Source organism: Syngnathoides biaculeatus, chromosome 5, assembly GCF_019802595.1.
Source record: "Syngnathoides biaculeatus isolate LvHL_M chromosome 5, ASM1980259v1, whole genome shotgun sequence".
Classification (NCBI taxonomy): Eukaryota; Metazoa; Chordata; class Actinopteri; order Syngnathiformes; family Syngnathidae; genus Syngnathoides; species Syngnathoides biaculeatus.
In genome coordinates, this window is record NC_084644.1 from 31903758 (window position 1) to 31922725 (window position 18968).

At 40.2% G+C, this 18968-nt stretch overlaps 1 protein-coding gene across 2 annotated transcripts; it reads right to left on the reverse strand.

The window, feature by feature from the left end:
• Positions 1–495: 495 nt before the first annotated feature.
• pex5 (peroxisomal biogenesis factor 5) lies at positions 496–18662 on the reverse strand. Of its 2 annotated transcripts, XM_061819736.1 has the most exons (16): positions 18229–18662; positions 15876–16032; positions 15739–15777; positions 15511–15628; positions 15282–15428; positions 14022–14106; positions 11884–11974; positions 11530–11652; positions 10411–10494; positions 10061–10180; positions 9830–9973; positions 9276–9346; positions 6042–6263; positions 4466–4631; positions 4217–4374; positions 496–1707 (listed from the first exon to the last, which is right to left on the reverse strand). In XM_061819736.1, the coding sequence occupies exons 2-16, from the start codon at positions 15987–15989 to the stop codon at positions 1458–1460; spliced, it is 1932 nt and encodes a 643-aa protein (XP_061675720.1). In that variant the 5' UTR covers positions 15990–16032; positions 18229–18662; the 3' UTR covers positions 496–1457. The 2 variants fall into 2 exon arrangements, with proteins under 2 accessions (XP_061675720.1, XP_061675721.1); XM_061819737.1 differs by lacking the exon at positions 11530–11652 and having other exon boundaries at positions 18229–18661.
• Between the last annotated feature and the right edge of the window lie 306 nt (positions 18663–18968).

The following is an 18968-nucleotide window of genomic DNA, read 5'->3' on the forward strand; positions in this document are numbered from 1 at the left end:
TGACAGTTGTGTTTTACACCTGATTGTCAATTTCAGAAACGTTTGCTACTTTGCTTATATCTATAGTCTGCGTATTTTTTTTTTCAAGATTTGTTTCCAACAGTCGGCAAATAATATTCAAGCTGTTTGCAAACATTGAATCTTAGCGATATTTTTTAGGTGCAGTAATTTCTAAAGCACTCTATAATTACAATTAATGTTTTTCTAACATTTATTATCCTACTAAGGCATTTGTGAAGAGATTTTCATTTGCAACGTCGACCTGGCTCCAGACAGCAGCAGACTAAAACAAAGCAAAATTAAAGCAAATATAAAGGCAATCAAAGATAAACAATGTTTGCTACATATTTACAAAATATACTACAAAACATCAATGAAAGCTTAAGAGACTACAAACAAAAGTTGAGTTTGCAATAAAGTTGAATGCAGTAATGTGTGGAAAAAAATAACTACTTTTAGTGTAATTTTGTATACCATTAAAAACAAACCAACATGCACTTTGAAAACCAAGCTTTATTGCTGATTATTGTATGAAACATTGCAGCCAGGCCATCAGTTGCCTGAAAAGAATTATAGTGCAACAATTAGGTGACAATACACATAATAAGCAGTTCAATTTACAATGGAGACATCTGTTTGATGAGAGATGTGAAAAAGGGAGGGAGGAGCCCAAACAGAACCTGCCATATTAAAGAAATATGATCTTAACATTCACTTTGCCTGTACATACAGAGAAACTCTCAAACGCGCGCGCACACACACACACAAAACCCTCTGACACAAGCTCCTTCACGTGAAACATCACACACCCAAACTCACACTAACAACCTCACATACATCTCACTAAAACAAATTGACAATCTCTATCTCACAAACACGCATGCACACGCAGGCGCACACACAAACTGTTCCTCACTCTTTCTCACCAAATCACACACCCATGCTGTCTCAGTCACACAAGCACTCATAACCATTTCACTATACTTCTGTTCAACGGCCAGGCTGATAACTGATTGTAAAAAAAAAAAAAATTAAATAATGTTTGTACAAAAAAAAAGAACAATTGGTATAACCATTCCATTTTGCAAGTCTTTGTGACAAAAAGGGGAGCAACTTCAAAATTTGTACTCACTTTGTTTGAACCATCAATCTACTGTACATCATAACCATGCTGGAGTTGAGGGCGCTCCTCGTATTTGAAGAGAAGAAAACTGCAGTAGTGTTACTACAAAACTGTCAAAGCATTGTAAGAAGAAACATGAAATGCCAAATACACAAAATAAATGTACTCCGGTTGGCTGATACATATACTGCATTTGTCTCCGAAGGGCACCGATTGATGAACAGAGGACGATTCACAGTGTCGTCCTCCTCAGTTCCCTCATGTTGTCCCTTTCAGTGCATGTACCTCCATACAGGGAACATTCGCACTCAATAAGACCCCCAGTGACAGACCTTCATTCGGGCCCGCCCTCCACTTCCCTCTGGCAGAAGTGGGCCAGTAACGTGTCCAGGTCGCGGCGGTCAGCGGCCGAGTACAGCGAGCTCTCCCCCATCATGCTGAGAGCCATTCGCAGGGTGGACCAGATGTTGTCGGACATGACGGTGGCTGCGGTGCCGCCGGGTCCCCGCCTGGCTCTGGCTTCTGCGCCGGCGGCAGCGTGGCGCTGAAGAGACAGCGCTTCCAGGAAGTGCTCCACCGCCTCTCTGTACATTAAGCAAACAATAAGGTCCATTATAATTAAGATGACCATGTTTTTGTTTATGATACCTGGTTCAACATTCTTTATGTTATTTCTGTTATGCCCAAGATCTTAATCAATCAAATCAATCAATCAATCAATCAAGCAAGCGATATCACAACTTCAGATGACTTTACTTCCCTTTATTTATGCTTTTTTAAGATCGTGTTGTCACCCGCAGAGATATTGAAAAAAGTGACAAATCTAGTTTGACCAAGGATGGGACAAGAAAGTACATATATGTATATGCTTACAAATGAAGGAGTTCAATAAAAAGTTGTCAGAAAAATTAAGTACAGACACCAGAAAAATCTACTGGAACACAGAACGAATATTTTACCCTGCCATCTCTGCTTCTAACAATCCCTGTACTGCAATACTTTTAGCTCGATGAGTATGAACAGCCAATTTACTGTACTGCTGCTGCCACCTAGTGTGCAACAGACTTGAATATATACCCATTGTTATCTATCGCTGACCTTATCCAGTCAGGAAAGACAAGTGAAAATGTATTGTGCTCGCTAACAGTCTCTGAAATCACATTTCCAGAACACCTGAACAATCTAGTGTGATAATACCAAGGTGGAGGAAAGTCTTGAAAGTATGAGGAAAAAGTCAAAATCATAAGAAAACAAAAAAAAAGGAAAAATAATCAAAACAAATATTTAATATACATAAAAAATATTAAACATAAAGCTAATGTATAGTAATGTTTTTATTTTATGTAAAGATTGGACTCATATTTTTTATTTGAGATAGAGAGAATAGAAAAACTATTGCGATATTTGTCTTGAAAGTACATGAACAATATTAGTCAATTTCTTCATGTGGCCTTTACAGAGCTTGTGCACGTGACGTCACCATTTTCACGGCGCCATATTCCCAGTCGAACAGAATTGCTCGACAGTGTGGGGGACATTGAACCAGAGCAGAATATACACAATGCCTGAGACTTGTTGTGCTGATGGTTGTCACAACAAAGGAGACAGATATTCAAAGAGGTCATTCTATGGACTACCAGCTGAAAAGATGAAAAAAGATTGATATATTTCGGCAATTAAACATGATGGATGGTGCCCAATCAACTACACACAACTGTGTAGCGATTACTTAATTTCAGGTAGGAATTATTCTTCTCAATCTCAAATTACCAAAAAGTATTTATAATGCCAAATTGGCTCATTTGAGAACAATGCGTTTAAAAAAAAAAAAAAAAAAGACAGTCGGCTCCAACATACACGGAAGCATTTTGCGGCCACACGTTAAACTTCAGTGAAGGTCTCCCCAACAGACGTTTTATTTTTTTAAACTATCCATTGTTTTCAAATGAGTCCAGTGCTTATTTAAAAAAAGAAAATAAACTGTCAGTCGCAGTGATATTTACGTAAGTTAATGTGTGGCTGCAAACGCTTTCGTGTACGGGGGTTGAAGCCTATCCCAGTGGTTTATTTTCCATTTTTAAATACGCAATGGACTCATTTGAGAACAATGCATATTTAAAAAAATAAAAACTCTGTCACGGAGAGGTTTACCGAAGTTTAACGTGTAGCCACAACACGCTTCCATGTACGGAGGAGCTGACTTGCTGTCTTTTTTTTTTCTTTCCAATCATACTTAATGAAAGTGAGTTTGTGTAAAACCAGGGGTCATTTATTTAAATACTGGTATTTCTATTGAAAAAAATCTGAGTGGCTCCATCACTGTGTGAATTTATTCTTGACTGAGAACAGATCCAGCAACTAAGTATTTGTATGCGTCCAAACTTTTCTACGCTTTTAAATTCTTCTGTGTAAATCTTGGCAACTTACTCACCAGATACATGTGTAGCTCCAGTTGTCCAGGACAAGCGCAAGCGGGTTAAGAGTCCAATTACTTATTGGCGAAAACATCAACTTCGAGATTAAATATGGGTCCTCTATGCCAAGTGTCTCTCATTTTTCCATGTACCTTCGTTTATTATCACCTTCTAAATGTTTAACGGTATTGGACAAAACTCTGGGCGTCATGCTATCAGACATATTTTTGTACTGTCTCCAACCGACTTCGCAATAAAGAATAATTTGCTAGACCGTCAATATGGCCAGTCATGTGACTTCAGTGACGAAGGTGCACGAGCTCAATACACATTTGTAAGATTCAAGAGAAACTTCAAAAGAGATCATTTAACAATGATTGTTGTCATTAACGTTAGAAACGACTATGAATGATGCAGTGCCGTTTTACAGCACTGTAAATAATAAACACATCCAACCATCCATTTTCTACTGCGCTTGTGCTCATTAATGTAGCTGGAGCCTATCCTAGCTGACATTGGGCCAGAGGCAGGGTACATCTTGGATTGGTTGCCAGCCAATCACAGGAATAATAAACATACTGTTAAATCGATACATTTCTGACAGTGTTAATAAAACATCAGCTTTATTCATTGGTGAAACGGGCCTATTCAGTATTGTAGTTCTATAGTATTGTGTTACCTGTGCGCTCCTAAGTTAACACAACTGATTCCCAGGTTGTAGCGACTGCGGACGAAACCTGGCTGCAATTCCAAGGCTCTCCTGTAAGCAGCTACGGCCTCTTCCGAGCGGCTACCGTTGGCCAGCGTGGCACCCAACTTGTTCCAGAGTAAATAGTCCTGAGACACACACCGGGAAAAGGATGGCATTAGAACTGATCGCACCCACCAACACTGCAGGTCTCGATTTGATGTTGCTGTGTAAATGAACCTGTGGTGTGGCAGAGAGTGCCGCGGTGAAACAGTCCACCGCTTTATCGTACTCGCCGCTGAGGTTGAAGAGGACTCCCAGACCGCACTGCAGCTGAGGGTCCACTTGCGCAGGGTCCGTGTTGGCCGCATGCAGGAACAAGGTCTGTACGTCTGAAAACAAGGACCTGGGAAAGTGGAAGGAAGCAAGGCGTGTGTAGGGAGAAAAAATTTGCAAGTAAAAATACTCTTAACTCTTTTCCCAATGAGTGAACGCAAATGCCATTGACCCGTTCCACCCTCAGAAAAAAAAATGTTCATGTTTTTAACGAGAAAAATGGGATTCTCTAATATAGTCCTGTTACAAGCATACATTATAGAGTAATTTATATAGAAAAAATATTTGTAACATTTTTCCAGAATTTTTTACTTAATTTAATGGATATGATTTTTCTGGTGTGTACGCCATGGCCACCTGGGGGCAATCTAAGACACAAACTGATAGATATATGAAGGAGGCAGAAACAATTGCTCATTAAAGCTCCACTGTCGTGCGTATAAACATTTGAAAATAGATATTGTCATGAAAAATACATATAACATTATTCACTTCAATGTCTATACAAAAAAATAAATAGGAGCGGAGAGTGTGTCATCCATGCATAAAGTTGTGGAAGTCTCATTCGACATCCAAGTGGTCGCCATATTGCCTGCAATGTCATCAGCAGATGTTACACCGGGAGAGTCACCATTGAAAACACGTAGTGGCAACTTGCTAGGGAACACGGAAGCTCTTTTCGAAGAAGAGAACATCTCACAATTGAGTGAAATGACCTGGGCGCTATTACACTATCATTTCGAGCCATATTTAGATGCTATGCGGCTCACTTCTACCCAACAACAGACTCCCCGACAGTATGTATGGTAGTATGTCCCGTACTCACGTCGCGACCGACGACAACGCCGCAGCCCGGGCACGACAAGCCGATCACGGCTTCGGCCAGGGTGGCTCATCAGTGCCGAGTGGGGCCGCTTTACAGCATTGTGGTGGCTCGCGGCTGAATGCGTCATCATCAGCGGCGTTGTTCATCCGTTGGCGTTGTTCATTGCCATCGGCGGCGGCATTTGTCGTTGAATAATGCCGCCGCCGATGGCGCACTCAGCCGAGAGTGATGACACATTTTGCATCCTTGATTTACAGATTACCCCCCCCACCACCACCACCACCTCTATCTCTAGCTCTATACACACCTATCTGTCATTTGGAACCCACGAAGCTCTCGTCCTTTGCACCCGTGCAATCCATGTTTCGTGACGAATCGGGTGTTTTTGAAAAGTATGAAGAGTAAATCCATCCTCCCAAGTGGTCGAACAATATCCAGCAATACAACGAGCCGGTATTTTGCTAACACAAAAGAACAACGAGGTACCGTCCCGGAGGTAAAACGCGTATAAACATGAGGCTGCCTGAGTGCGCTGCTGCATATCACGACTTTTTCAAGGCGTATTTTTCACTTACAATGTTGGCGAAACTAGTCAATGGGTTCCACTGTAAAAAAATTAAAAAAAATTCCAATCACTGACAAACAGCTACTCACTCTGGCAGGAGAGAGCCAAAACGTTCCCTCTGTTTTTCCCTTTCTCCAGAAGCGGCCTGTTGGCGTTCCCGCTCGTGCTGCTCCCAAACAGCGCTGTATTTGGGGTTATGCTTGAGCCAGTCACGTAAAGTCTCGCAGGCCTGCCGGTGCAGTGACTCGTTGGTGAAGCTGACGGCCAGTGCCATCAGAGCGGTCAGGTTGTCGTTCTTCAGCTCCACACATCTGACAGAGAGACACAGAATGTGTTAGCCACTCCAAATTTGTACTTTGTATGTATGGACGCTGTCTTTGAAAGCAAAACGACCCTCGAGCCAAAGCTCAGATCTGCTTCCTGAATGTTAAATCATAATAGTGGGAGCTACTCTCGAAAAGGACCTTGAACATTTCGCTGCATAGACTGTTTTAAAATCAATCATTTTCAACATGACTACTCAGAAATAGATTACTATAAAAAGTGAATCAATCATCAACAAGAACCACGATAAAACAAGAGGGTGTGCAGACCTCCATGAAAGCTTAACCGTTTGTCAATTGTCACCACCAAAAGCAGGCAAAATTCCATCCATATCCAGGAAGCCCTTCTGGAGCCAAGGATAAAAGCTGATCCAATAAAAATTGACTGAAATATGACTGTGACATTGTGCTAGATTTAAGATTTTCCATTGAAAAAAAATTACTGGCAGGAGTATAAGCGGTTTGATATTCCATCTTTTGACTGTAGAAATGTATTCATCTCGGTACTGTAGGTATCTGCCGCAAATATCTTTTGACTGCCAAATGTAAAAATAAGTATTTATTAACAAGTGGTATTCATCGCGTAGTTTTTCAAAGTAACCCAATGTCTAAGTATGATGCAGCGGAGTTGTCTATAATCAAAATAAACATAGGGCGAGTCCTTGGATTATTTTGATTAAGGATGCACTGATCCAACTTTTTACTTTGGACCCGATACAGATATTATAAGCCTTGAGTTTTGGCAGAGATTGATATCAGTCCGATCTGATATCAGCAATAATCATGCATGCTTATTTTGTAGTATGAATGTTAGAAAACAGAGAACAATAATCAACTATAGTCGGTACGAGGAAAAACGAACCCATTTATCATTAACCAATGGCCTACATAAAGTAACTTTAAATATATATTATCCAGGAACTGAATAAAATAAATTAAATTTATATTAGAAAATCCTGAAAAATAACTTCATCAAAACCGAGAATAACCAAAACAACCAAAATAAAAATAAACTGTAAATAACCACTGCTTAACAAACAGACAAGAAAATATGAATTAGAAAATCATGAAAAAAAAAAAAATCAATAAATGATAAATACATGATAAATTTGAAGTGCAAAATAATAAAAATACAAATTCAAAAGAGGTTCCATCCATCCATTTTCTTCTGCTTATCTGAGGTCATGTTGAGCAGCAGTTTTAGCAGAGACCCCCAGACTTCCCTCTCCGCAGCCATTTGATCCAACTCTTCCAGCGGAATCCTAAGATCAGGCCAGCCGGAAGACAGACCCTCCAGTGGTTTTTTTTTTTTTTTTTGGGTTGTCCACAGGGTCTCCTTGCAATGGGATGTGCTGGGAACACCTAACCAAGGATCCTAATCAAATGCCCCAGCCACTTCATCCGGCTCCTCTCAACGCAGAGGAGCAGCAGCTCGACACTCAGCCCCCCCCAGATGACTACGTTTCTCACGCTATTTCAAAAGGAGAGCCCAGACACCCTGCGGAGGAAACTCCTTTTGGTCACTTCTATCTGGGACACAGACTTTGTGACAATAGGTTCGGGTAGGAACGTCGATCAACTGGTAAATTGAGAGATTCGCCTTTCGGCTTGGCACCTTCTTTAGCACAATGGACCCATACAAAGCCTGCATCATTGCAGTGCACCGATCCGCCTATCAATCTCCCATTCCATTCTTCCCTCACTCATGAACAAGACCCCAAGATACTTGAACACTGTCAGTTGGGGCATGATCTAATTCCCGACCTGTAGAAGGTACGCCACCGTTTTCCGACTGAGGACCATGGTCTGAAATTTGGAGACTTGGATTCTCATCCCAGCCGCTTCACAGTCAGTTGTGAATTGCTCCAGTGAGAGATGGCGATCACGGCGTATCATTGACTGCCGACCAGTTCAGCGTGTTCCCTGCCACTTGGCAAAGGATAGCTGGGCGACCCTTGTGTGAATGAGCATTACCACAAATGGATGGATATTATTTATAAAATTGAAAAATTCCTCGTTAGCTAAACTCATTTTTCATGCATAGTACAGGGACAAAAGAAATCTGCCCTTGTATTGATTTGGCTCTCTCACTTTAGAACAGCTAATGTATAAGTTAGTGGTTTGTGATCATGTCAGAAGACTTTAAAAATATGGGTAAAGAAATGATGAACACTGTTGACATTTTTTGGTGAATGTTGATCAAATAATGATGTAATGTTAATGTGTGTAGCTGTGCAAATTTAATGATCACTTATAATTTAGTGTAAAGGTCCCATTTTTTTCCAAACCAACTTATTCTAGTATTTGGGATATATGTGCGTTCATCTGAGATGACACGCTGTGGCGACCCCGAAAGGGACAAGCCGAAAGAAGAAGAAGAAGAAGATTGATGCTATGGTGCCTCAGTAAACATATGAAGTATGAATTACAATCATCCATGCATTCCTGAGTTCTAGATGTTTTTCTGCAGAGACTTGAAATCAGGTCATTGGAATTTCTCAAGCTTATCTACGTCACTAGTCAAGATATTTGCCTATTGCTCTGGTTCCTGATTCCATGCTGTCAACATAAACATTCGCTCTAACAAGTAGTGAGGGTTGAGTCTTGCACAGGTACACAACCAATAAGAAGAAAGGAAGCCAAATAAAGACAAAGTAGATACAAAACTGGGTCAAACAGAAATAATTGTCAGAACCGGTCTTTTCTGAACACTAGCATGAAAAAAAGGTAAATTTTTAAATGAAATTGACAATATTACATTAATTGCATGCAAAAGAGGCAAAATATGGGACCTTTAACATTTTTATTTCATAATTATAATAACATATATCAAATGTAAACAACAACCAACCAAAAAAATCTAATTTAATGCTTCATATATATACACATCTAATTAATATTGAACACAACTGATAAGCATGTTTGCGTGGCCCTCGACAACCGCTCTAATTTCCCACAACCCTTTCCTAAAATTAATTATGATCTCTGTTTAGAACCGACCTGCGGAGAGCGCTGATGGCAGCAAATTCTTGTTCATTTTCTGCTTGACAAGTGCCCAGATATTGCCAAGCCTGCAAAATAAAAATTCCAAGAGTATAAATGCTTTTTGTGAGGGGTAAAGAAAAAAAAAAAAAAGAAAAAAAATGTAATCAACACACAACAACTCAGCAAAGCAGAAGCGGATGATTGAGCAAAATTTTAGGACAATTTTAGCTTAGACCCAATGGTCAGATATCTCAGAAAGATTATCCTGAGCAATTATCCTGGGAGGTTGTGTGTGTTCAGTGATTTTTTTTTCCTCCCAATTCTACTCAGAAAAGTGTAAGGCCGACAATCTGAATAGTGAAACCATTTCAATATTTATGATGGTGCATCTATTTGGGTGTTGTCAAGCTGGGACGAGCCACAGACTCTGATTGTGATGTGAAATGTAATGATGGTCAAAATTTGGAAGAGACTCGTAATTTTTGTCCACGTCGTGCATGGTCTTGTGTTTTAAAAATCGGTATGTGTGTCGCATGCATGTACCCTTCTAATAGATTTCACACGCTCACCAGCTGGTTGTCTGGTTCTTTCTGTACTGCACTCTCAAAGAAGCGCACAGCCCCAGGGATATCTCCAGCCTCCATTCTCTTCACGCCTTCCGTTAGAGGGTCCTGGTGGGACAAGTAGGGGTTGTCCTCTTCAAATTGATACCCCTAAGAGGAAGACGAGCAAAGGGAAAGGAGAGGTTCAAACTCTGTGAGGTTGAATCGTGCAGAGGAAGCATTGTTCAAAAGAGGGACCTTGTCGTAAGATGAGCTCAGCAGCTGATCAAAGTCCGACAACCAGGGATGACTCTCTGCGTCCCGTTTTGCCATCTCCTCCCACTCCTGCTGCAGCTTCTCCCAGAAATCCACATCACTCTGAGGGAAAAAGAAGCCACTCAAAAATTGTACTGGGGGAGGCGGACGAGACGCACATGGCGCTCGTCTTTACAAACTGATTTATGAGCTGAAGGAAGAGGTGGAGGAATTTCCCCGGCTCTTCATGACACACAATTCATTTCCAGAGCTTCTACTTCTCAAACTGCCTCTTTCCCAGTCTTATCCCTGCATCCAATTAGCAATGTGGTTCACCGCCAGCTCTGACTCACCTCTACCGCTGCTTTGGCTTGGTGGAAATCCGGTCCTGCAGCAGTGAACTCATCCACCCAGGCTTCAGCAGACTCCTGCGACACCTGAATAAGAGATGAGCGGTGATGCGGGATGTTCTGACTTTTATGTGTTCACTGAGTTGGTGATGGAAGGACGGGGACAATAAATCAGGAAAAATGTCACGGAAAGTGAATGGAAAGGCAGAAAAGATGAAGACAGAAAAAGCTAATATTCTCCCACACGCTTTCTGATTAACATTGGAAATGCACTCAACTTTGGAGACTAACATTGATAAATGCATCTCCCTCTAGCACACTAAAATGGTGCAGCCTACAAGTGGCACGACCAAGGCGGTCCTACCTGCCTGACGACCTTGGCCCACTGCTGTGCCAGTTTAGCTTTAGCTTTGTCAATCTTCTCATTCCTCTCTGTGGATTCCAAGGGAAGACTCCCTCCCCCCGTTTCCATCAGGAACTATGCCGAGGAGGAGGAGGAGGAGGAGGAGGAGAAGGAACGGGACACAGTTTTCGATGTTTTTAAGGGGCCAGTGTGAGAGTTTAAAGGGTAAAGGAAGTAGATGATTTGTGGTTGTTAACTCAAAAACGTGAAGAGTACTTCAGTACACGACAAAGGTAGAGGCCTGTGGTTATGAGCAGGTAGTCATCACAAGCAGTGTATAGCACAGTAATTTCTGGCAGGAAAACAATGTTTTATCAAACAGTAACACCAAAAAAAAAAAAAAAAAAATAGACGAGCAGCCAAACCAGAAGAAGAAAATGTGATTCTAATCTGTTTTATGTGATTTCTTGGCAGAAGTGGGCTTCTCCAGCTATTTGAAGGGGAAATCCAGGGACATTTGGCTTTAGCCTTTTTCACTCTCACAAAATGAACACCACAGTGAAAAGAAATCATAGTTTACATTATTTAAAAAAAAGACTCAATGTGGGGAAAATACTAAAGTGAAGCCGCAACATTCAGGAATAGGAGTCGTGGCTAGTTTGGCGGAAAATGTTACTTAGACACAATAAGCAGCCTATGCCAGTTGGGGGATGGTGGGGGGGGGGACAACTGTCACATAACGGCAAACGGCTCATCCTCAAGGAGGCAGAGACTCGTACCTGGTTGAGGTTGGAAGCCCAGTTGTGAGCCTCCTCGGCCTGAGCTTTATCTGTGAGCTGTTTGTCTGTCCTGCTTTCCACTGTCACACTGCCCTCGCCAATTTGCCTAATGAATCGCAGGAACTACACAACAGTGAAAAACAAAAGGAAAATGACAAAAAAACAAACAAAAAAAAAAATCAGAACTAACCATTACTATCTTATTCATGTTAATGCTAATATGCTATTAACATGAGAAAATAATTCACCAGAGTACCCAAATATGACTATAAAGGAATGGAAAGAAAGGAGAGTGACAGATGTGTGACAAAAGGGGGATGTTGGGCAATGGCTACAAGGGAAGTTGATGCTCACCTCTGTGTTTTGTAACTTTGGGTCATCAATGTTTGAGACAAGCTCATTGGCGGTCTGCCTCAACTCCTCTCCAGGATGGTATTCCTTTGTCCTGTTAAATTAACCAGAAAAGATGACCATTACTTTCTATAGTTGTTATGAACGGCATTTGGAAAGTCACTGTGCACTTGTATGTACAGTTCCCCATTATTGGCACCAATAAAGTACTAGATGTGGAATATTTCCAGAAAACAATGAATGAAGGGAAACAATATTTTTTTTACACGGATCCCGTTTTTAACACAAAACAGCAAATGATAATATTTTATGCATGGATTAAAAAAATAAAGCTTATTGGCAATGCACAAAAACAGTATGTTTACAGAAAATCTAAATCAGAAAATTATTAAACAGATTTTAGAGCGAAATGTCTTACCCAGTAGGGGTGTATGATATTTTGTTTGAGCATCGTCATCGCGATGTACGTGTGGGCTATCGTCACATCGCAGGAGACGGTGCCCTGTAATATACAGTGAATCAACTGTAATTTTAAAAGTGACTGGCAGAGGGAAGTTTTTGGACACGCTCGAAAGAGTAAATGATTGTACAGTTCCCATTTCACTAGAAAATGAACTTTCCCATCACTGATTCTGTATTATTTCATATGGTGCACCCCCATTAATTTATACCATGCAGCCATATTAGAAAAGTTGGTTTGAGGCAAAAATCATGGGTCATCTAGCAAGACAAAGACACAAAGCACACAACAGACACCGCAAAGGAAAAAGAAAAAATGTACTCTTTGAAAATGGCCAAAATGAGTCCTGATCTTAATCTGTTTGAAAATCTTTTGAGGGGAGCTGAAATATGTCATCAGGGAAAAGAACCCGACCAATATTTAAGAGCTTGAACTAATTGCAAAAGAAGAGTGGGAGAAAATACTGACAAGTGCAAAAAGGTTGAATGGATACAAAAACATGTGTGGAGGCTTTCATCACCGCCAAACTGTGTTCAACAAGTTTTTAAGGAGTGCCAATATTGTTCCACGTGATGTTTTCATCTTTTTTTTCCTGTGAAATCTCAAAATCTAGGTTATATAAAAAAAATTCTCTGTTAAATGACTTTGGACCGCAAATCAGAAGATCCTGATTATATCACTTTGGTACAGTTCCATTTATTTCTGAAGAGATACAGATTATGTAAAAAAATGAAGATGTGCCAATAATGGTGAGAAGGACAAAATATTAACCAACTTTTTTCTTGTACAGTGGATATAAAAAGTCTACACCCCCTTGTTCAAATGCTAGGTTTTCTGATGTATAAAAAAAGAAAATACAAAATACAAGCCATTTGAGAAATTTTACTACCATTAATTTGGCCAACAACATGTACAACAATTTATTTTTTGTTCTTTTCTAGGGGCAAGTAGAAATAAATTACTTAATTAGTGCAGTTGCACAAGCGTGTACATCTTCTAATCATTTGAGGTGTGGCTTTGTTCAGAATAAGAATTAGCCAATCCTATTGAAACTTTGGTTAAACGGGAGTTTGTTCACTCATGCTCGAAGACTTACTTTCTTGCTTGCTTGAAGCTTTTGTGCAAACACTGACAGCCATTTTGAATATATTTAGCGCTATTTTGGTTCATAATTTCCTCCACTTTGCCTAGCGCCTCAATCGCAGCAGAAAAAAAACAGCCCCAAACATTATGCTGCTGCTGCCACGCTTCACTGTAGTTACGACATTCTGTATGTTTTACGATTAAGGCCAAAAGGTTCAACACCCGCCTCCTACTTTGAAAAAACCTCCCCAAAAATATAAAAGAAAATTATGAGTTATTTCTGAACACGGCTACCTCCCAGTTATAAAATTAATGGTGGAAAATTTTTGAATTGATTTACCTTGTTCTCATTTTGGTATTTCACAAAAACCTTCCCTTTGGACAAAGGGGGTGTAGACTTACATTCTTTGTAACTCCTGGATTCTTCATTGAAAAAGGTCTATAAATAAAAATGAGTGCACATTGACTTTCCGAACACCCAGTATGTACGCTGGATCAAATGCATTTGGACTGTAGGCTATTGATCAGTTTTACTTCCATTTTACAACTTAACATAAGAATAACAATCTTATATCATCCTCTTCTGCCTTCGCCTCACCACTCGTTCTCCTTGTCTCCAAAGTCTCCCAGCCACAGCTTCTCCTCTGACTGTTCCAGATATTCCTCTGCCCAGCGTCCAGGATCTGCAAGGGAAAACATATGCGTCAGGAGACCACACAGTAAGAAACACTTTATTCCAAATGCTGTGCTGTAGAGAAATTGTGGAGGTTTATAGCTATGGTGAGGTTTTACAAATATACTGTATATATCAGGGAAATTAATAATTTGAGATACTGTAATTACAATATTACGGTACACTGAAAGATAACAGCCAGCTATTTTTTTCTGGGGTGTCGGCAGTATGTATTTAAGAAGCGGTGTTTATTTACAGTATTCATTCAGCTGCACAAAGCATCCAGCAATTACTTGGGACATGGGAGTTGAACGGATCAATCACCTGATTGACTTTTCTACACCTTGGCGATGTTTAACTCTTTGATGTCGATTAATCACTAATAACGCGTTTTTGTTCTCAGTGCACTGAATTGATCGCAATCAGGAAAGCCTTGAGAAAGAAATAACCAAACAGGCGTCACAAAAAGAGAGCGCTGTATGGTGCTGAAAAAAAGTTAACAATGACACGCGATAGGCTTTAATTGCTTGTGCTGGGACAATTAATAATAACACACCTTATATTAAAATATCAACTCATAGGTCCTTAATGGTGGTTAGACACTATAAATTGCCTTGCTCATTTCCCACACCCTGTCTTGTTTTCTGTCCTCTCTCATCTTTTTCTATTGGTTGGTTGTTGCAGGTACTCATTTTGCAAGTAATGTTATGACACCAAATATGAAACGTTAATTCACTTTGTTAATCATGTCTGTTGCAATAATTTTGCTCACTGGGTGGCTTCAAATAAAAGTAGTTCTGTCTTGAGTTGTGTAACACATCTAAATGTAAATATCATGAAATAAAAGATGGCATTCTGAACTTTTGTCTCATATTAATCTTTTAATCTGAAACCCAAGTGTCTTCAGTATACAAAAAAAAATGGATTTGATTTGCAGGTCCAATAGTTTTTGGAGAAGACTGTAAATACAAGCGTAATATGAAATGTTAAAACAGCATTCATACACTGTTTGAAATAACACCTCCCTCTGCCAAATAAAATACAAGAACGCCAAAGAAAAACATATTGCATGAAATATTATGTTAAACTCAAACACACAAAGCAGGACTGCCCTAGAAATGTATGAATATTATGGAAAATATCCATTATCTTGTGAGTCAAAGTGTCACAACATTCTGAAGCTACCTGCAGCCTGAGCAATGAATTCTTTAGTCCAGTCAGCGTCTGCTGCGTCACTGAGTGCGACGAGGCCCGCCGTCGACGCAGAGTCCGAACCAGAGATGAACTCTGCTGCCCAGTCACCCGACAGAGCCAACGCTGCCACATCTGGAGCTGTGATGCCACAGTAAACACTGCATTAAAGTAAGGCTGGATACATTTGTAAGGAGAGTTAAACAGTGAAAAGAAGAGAGACCTCTCTGCGGAGCCTGTCTGTAGCTCTGCTGGTCGATCTGCTGCATCTCTTCCAGCAGCTGACCCATGTCAAATGTGTGAGGGGGACGTGGAGGTGCATGGAGGAACTCATTCACTAGCTGAAATCCAACCCCACCCCCGCAAAAAAAAACATGTTAGTATATATTGCTTTTAACTTCATCACCACAAATCCATATAATAGTGGGGAGGTGAAAAAATTAACACTCACCTCTTCTTCAGTTGTGAGTTCAATGGGTGTTGGAGGAATCTAATATGAAATAAATATAAAAATAAATGAGATGCTTAGACTTTCCAAGCATTTATAAAGTTGCCAATTACAATAAAAAGCCCAACAATTGCACTCACCGTAGGTGTGGAGCGGTGCCGCCATGCCCCACCTTCCTTGGTCAGGTGACCGGTCAACTTCATGAGTGGATTTGCTCCGCCACATTCTGCCTCCACAAGCTCCCGCATCGCCATGGCAATACCAGGATGAGGCAATCCCAAACGGGCCACCTGAGAACTGAGAGCAGGATTTCGATGTATTGAGTATTTCAAGTGTACTTTGTGTTCAAAGTCACAAAAAAAAAAGGTCAAATAGATACAAACTACAGCATAAAGCTTCGTATTACCATTAAAGACAATAATCAGTGAACGTGTTTGACAGACTACTTCTTTTAATAGCTGAAAGGCCAAGCGAGGCAAAATCTGTGCCCCAGTTATCTTTTGCCACATAACCAAGTTAAAGCTCCATCTGCTGTTTTCCATGTCATTTCCTTGTTAGGCTCAACCATGAATAATGAGGCTGTGATGGGCCAGCACGCATAAACACACAGACACACACACGCTTCGCCAGTTCTGTTACTGACTTTTGTTTTGTCTTTCAAAGCTGCAGTATAACCATGTTATAATGAACAGACTCCCAGACCATAATATGAATCAGCAGCAATGGAAAAAAAAAGACTGGTGTCAAAACTACAGCTCCATTAATTTAAAATAAAGAACTGCAGGTTCATAAAATGAAAATGGTAGTGAGAAGAAAAAATTCAAAGAGATGCCTTATTCCAATTAATCCCCAGAATAAATGAATGCAATATTTTTAATGGTTCCCTTCTATTTTGGCCCTATTTTGCTGTGTGCCATGGTAGAGGTTGCCCCCCTCAGGAGAGATGTGACATCTGTAAAGCTTGAGTTTACAATGCGCAGTTATATGAAGTGAAAAGTGTTGCAGCCTATTCGGTGGTCCTAGCATGACTGGAACCTTGTGGAAATCGTCTCCTTCATGTCAACATTCAGTTCATGACTCAACATTGAGGTTTACATCCAGTCTGTAACATGGTCACAGACTGATTGAGGGACAGTGGCCTCAGTACCCTGAATCTCTTCTATAGAAGTCAACCCGACAAGGGGCTGCAAATCCCCAACACGCATTTTTGCTCTATTCTTTAAATGATCTAAAGTTTTTGTGTGTAGTTTAATTTTCAATATTAATTACAGTAGGTTAGCACCCATTATTTCTGTCATGTTATAATGTTGTTTGGACCAGATTAGAAAAAATGATTTAACTAGAGCAGTGATTCCCAGGCTTTATGGAGCCAAGGCACGTATTTTAGAATTGAATAATCTCCGTTACGATTGTAAAAAATTGAACGATCAGGAATATAAATCACATTGGGCAGTACTCTTCTCTCCAACATACACATCAATTATCACACAAGACAAGATTCCGTTCTCTCTTATCAATTACAGATGAGGCTATGACTAAATGCCAGCCACTAATTCACATAGTGATGATACACTCAGAATTGAAGTAAGAGGATTATAACATATTAATGCACACTCACTGGACACAACAGACAGGTGTAATCAGACCCAATACAATATTTGTATCAAACATTGTACCTTTATGATGGAGCCTTCCCTTTTCTATAGTCCTTTGAGCTTTCTAGGGTGACAGCATGAAATGGAACCTATCCTAGCTGAGTTTCGGTGAGAGGTGGGGTACACTTTCAATCGCAGGCCTTATAGACAAGGATCCACGTTCACATCAGTCAACTGCTTAATATAATAACTTCAGAATTTTTATCAATACTTGTTCAAACTTTTACAAACAGCCCTCCGTATGATGCAAAGCATTTCAAATTATCATAAATATATCCTCGTACCTTTCTAACAAAACTGAGCAATTTTATATTCGAAAAGGTTGTATTGATCTTATTAGCTGTTCCTAAATAAATGTCAGGCAGTGATTATTATTATTATTATTTCAAAATGACACCTGTTTACACACGTGACTAGGTAACTGCAGAAGCTTCGATTTTATTTGATTAATAAATTCAATTTGTATACGTATATTGAATCAATTACAGTAATCCAAAACAAGTACACATGCCAGAGGTAGAATGGAGATGCTAAGTGACAAGGTTCATTGTCATGTGTCAAATGATTAAACAGTTACCACGGTGCTTAGATTGAATCTGCTTTTCAAAATTATCGCTTTAAGATGTATTAATATTATAACTAAAGTAGTAGTAGCAGCAGAGTCTCAAAGGCAGCATGTTTTCGAAACGAGTCAAAACACAGCCAACAATAGAGAGCTAAATGTTAGCTCCCTAAGCTAACTAGCTATGGGGCTATCACGCCAAGGGCAGCGGTGCGGAAGAAGTCAGCTCGCCGCGGAAGACACGCGTCGAGACGGATAGCGTGCCGTTCAACTCACCGCCGACAGAAGCTGCTGCCTGGAGCTTCAACCACCGCTGTGCCTCCTTCTCCGATACCTCCGCTCGCTCTGTTGTGCTTTTATCACCGCGTCCGGACTAAAGTTGACGTCGTTAGAGTGCCATGCCCCCCCCCCCAAAAAACAGCCACTAAATCGTCCGTCGTGTTTTGTAAGCGCAGGTCTTCTATTTACCTTCCTCCTCCATGACACACTGACTGCACAGTGAGTGCACGCTCAGCCCAAAGAACGACTTCTTGTTAACAAACGTCTGTACCATATTCTTGAACTGGTTTACGTACGTGCGCTGGCGCACTACCGTATCTTGTTTGAAGGAGTTACGTCAAAATATTCGGCGTCAAATAGCAAAGTTCAACAGTTGTTTGTCAGGGGCTCAGAAAAACTAAAATCGAACACTCCGTGTTTAATGGTGACAGTTTAACCAAAGGTGTATTTTTTTTAACGATGTAGGTATCGTGACGACCTTTAAATAAATCATGCAGGCATATGATTCGTCAAATCATGTCATTTGTTTATTATTATTATTAGCTGCTGGAAAAAGTTATAAATACAAAAATAGAAGCAGAAGTGAAATGATAAAATGATGAATCGACAATCAATTGACAAAACTTTTGATGAGCAAATAATCGATCAGAGCAACTTGGAATTATCCAAATCTATTCTCTTATTTTTGCATTCCTCCACATAAAACGACTGATTATCTTTGAGTTTAATCAGAATAA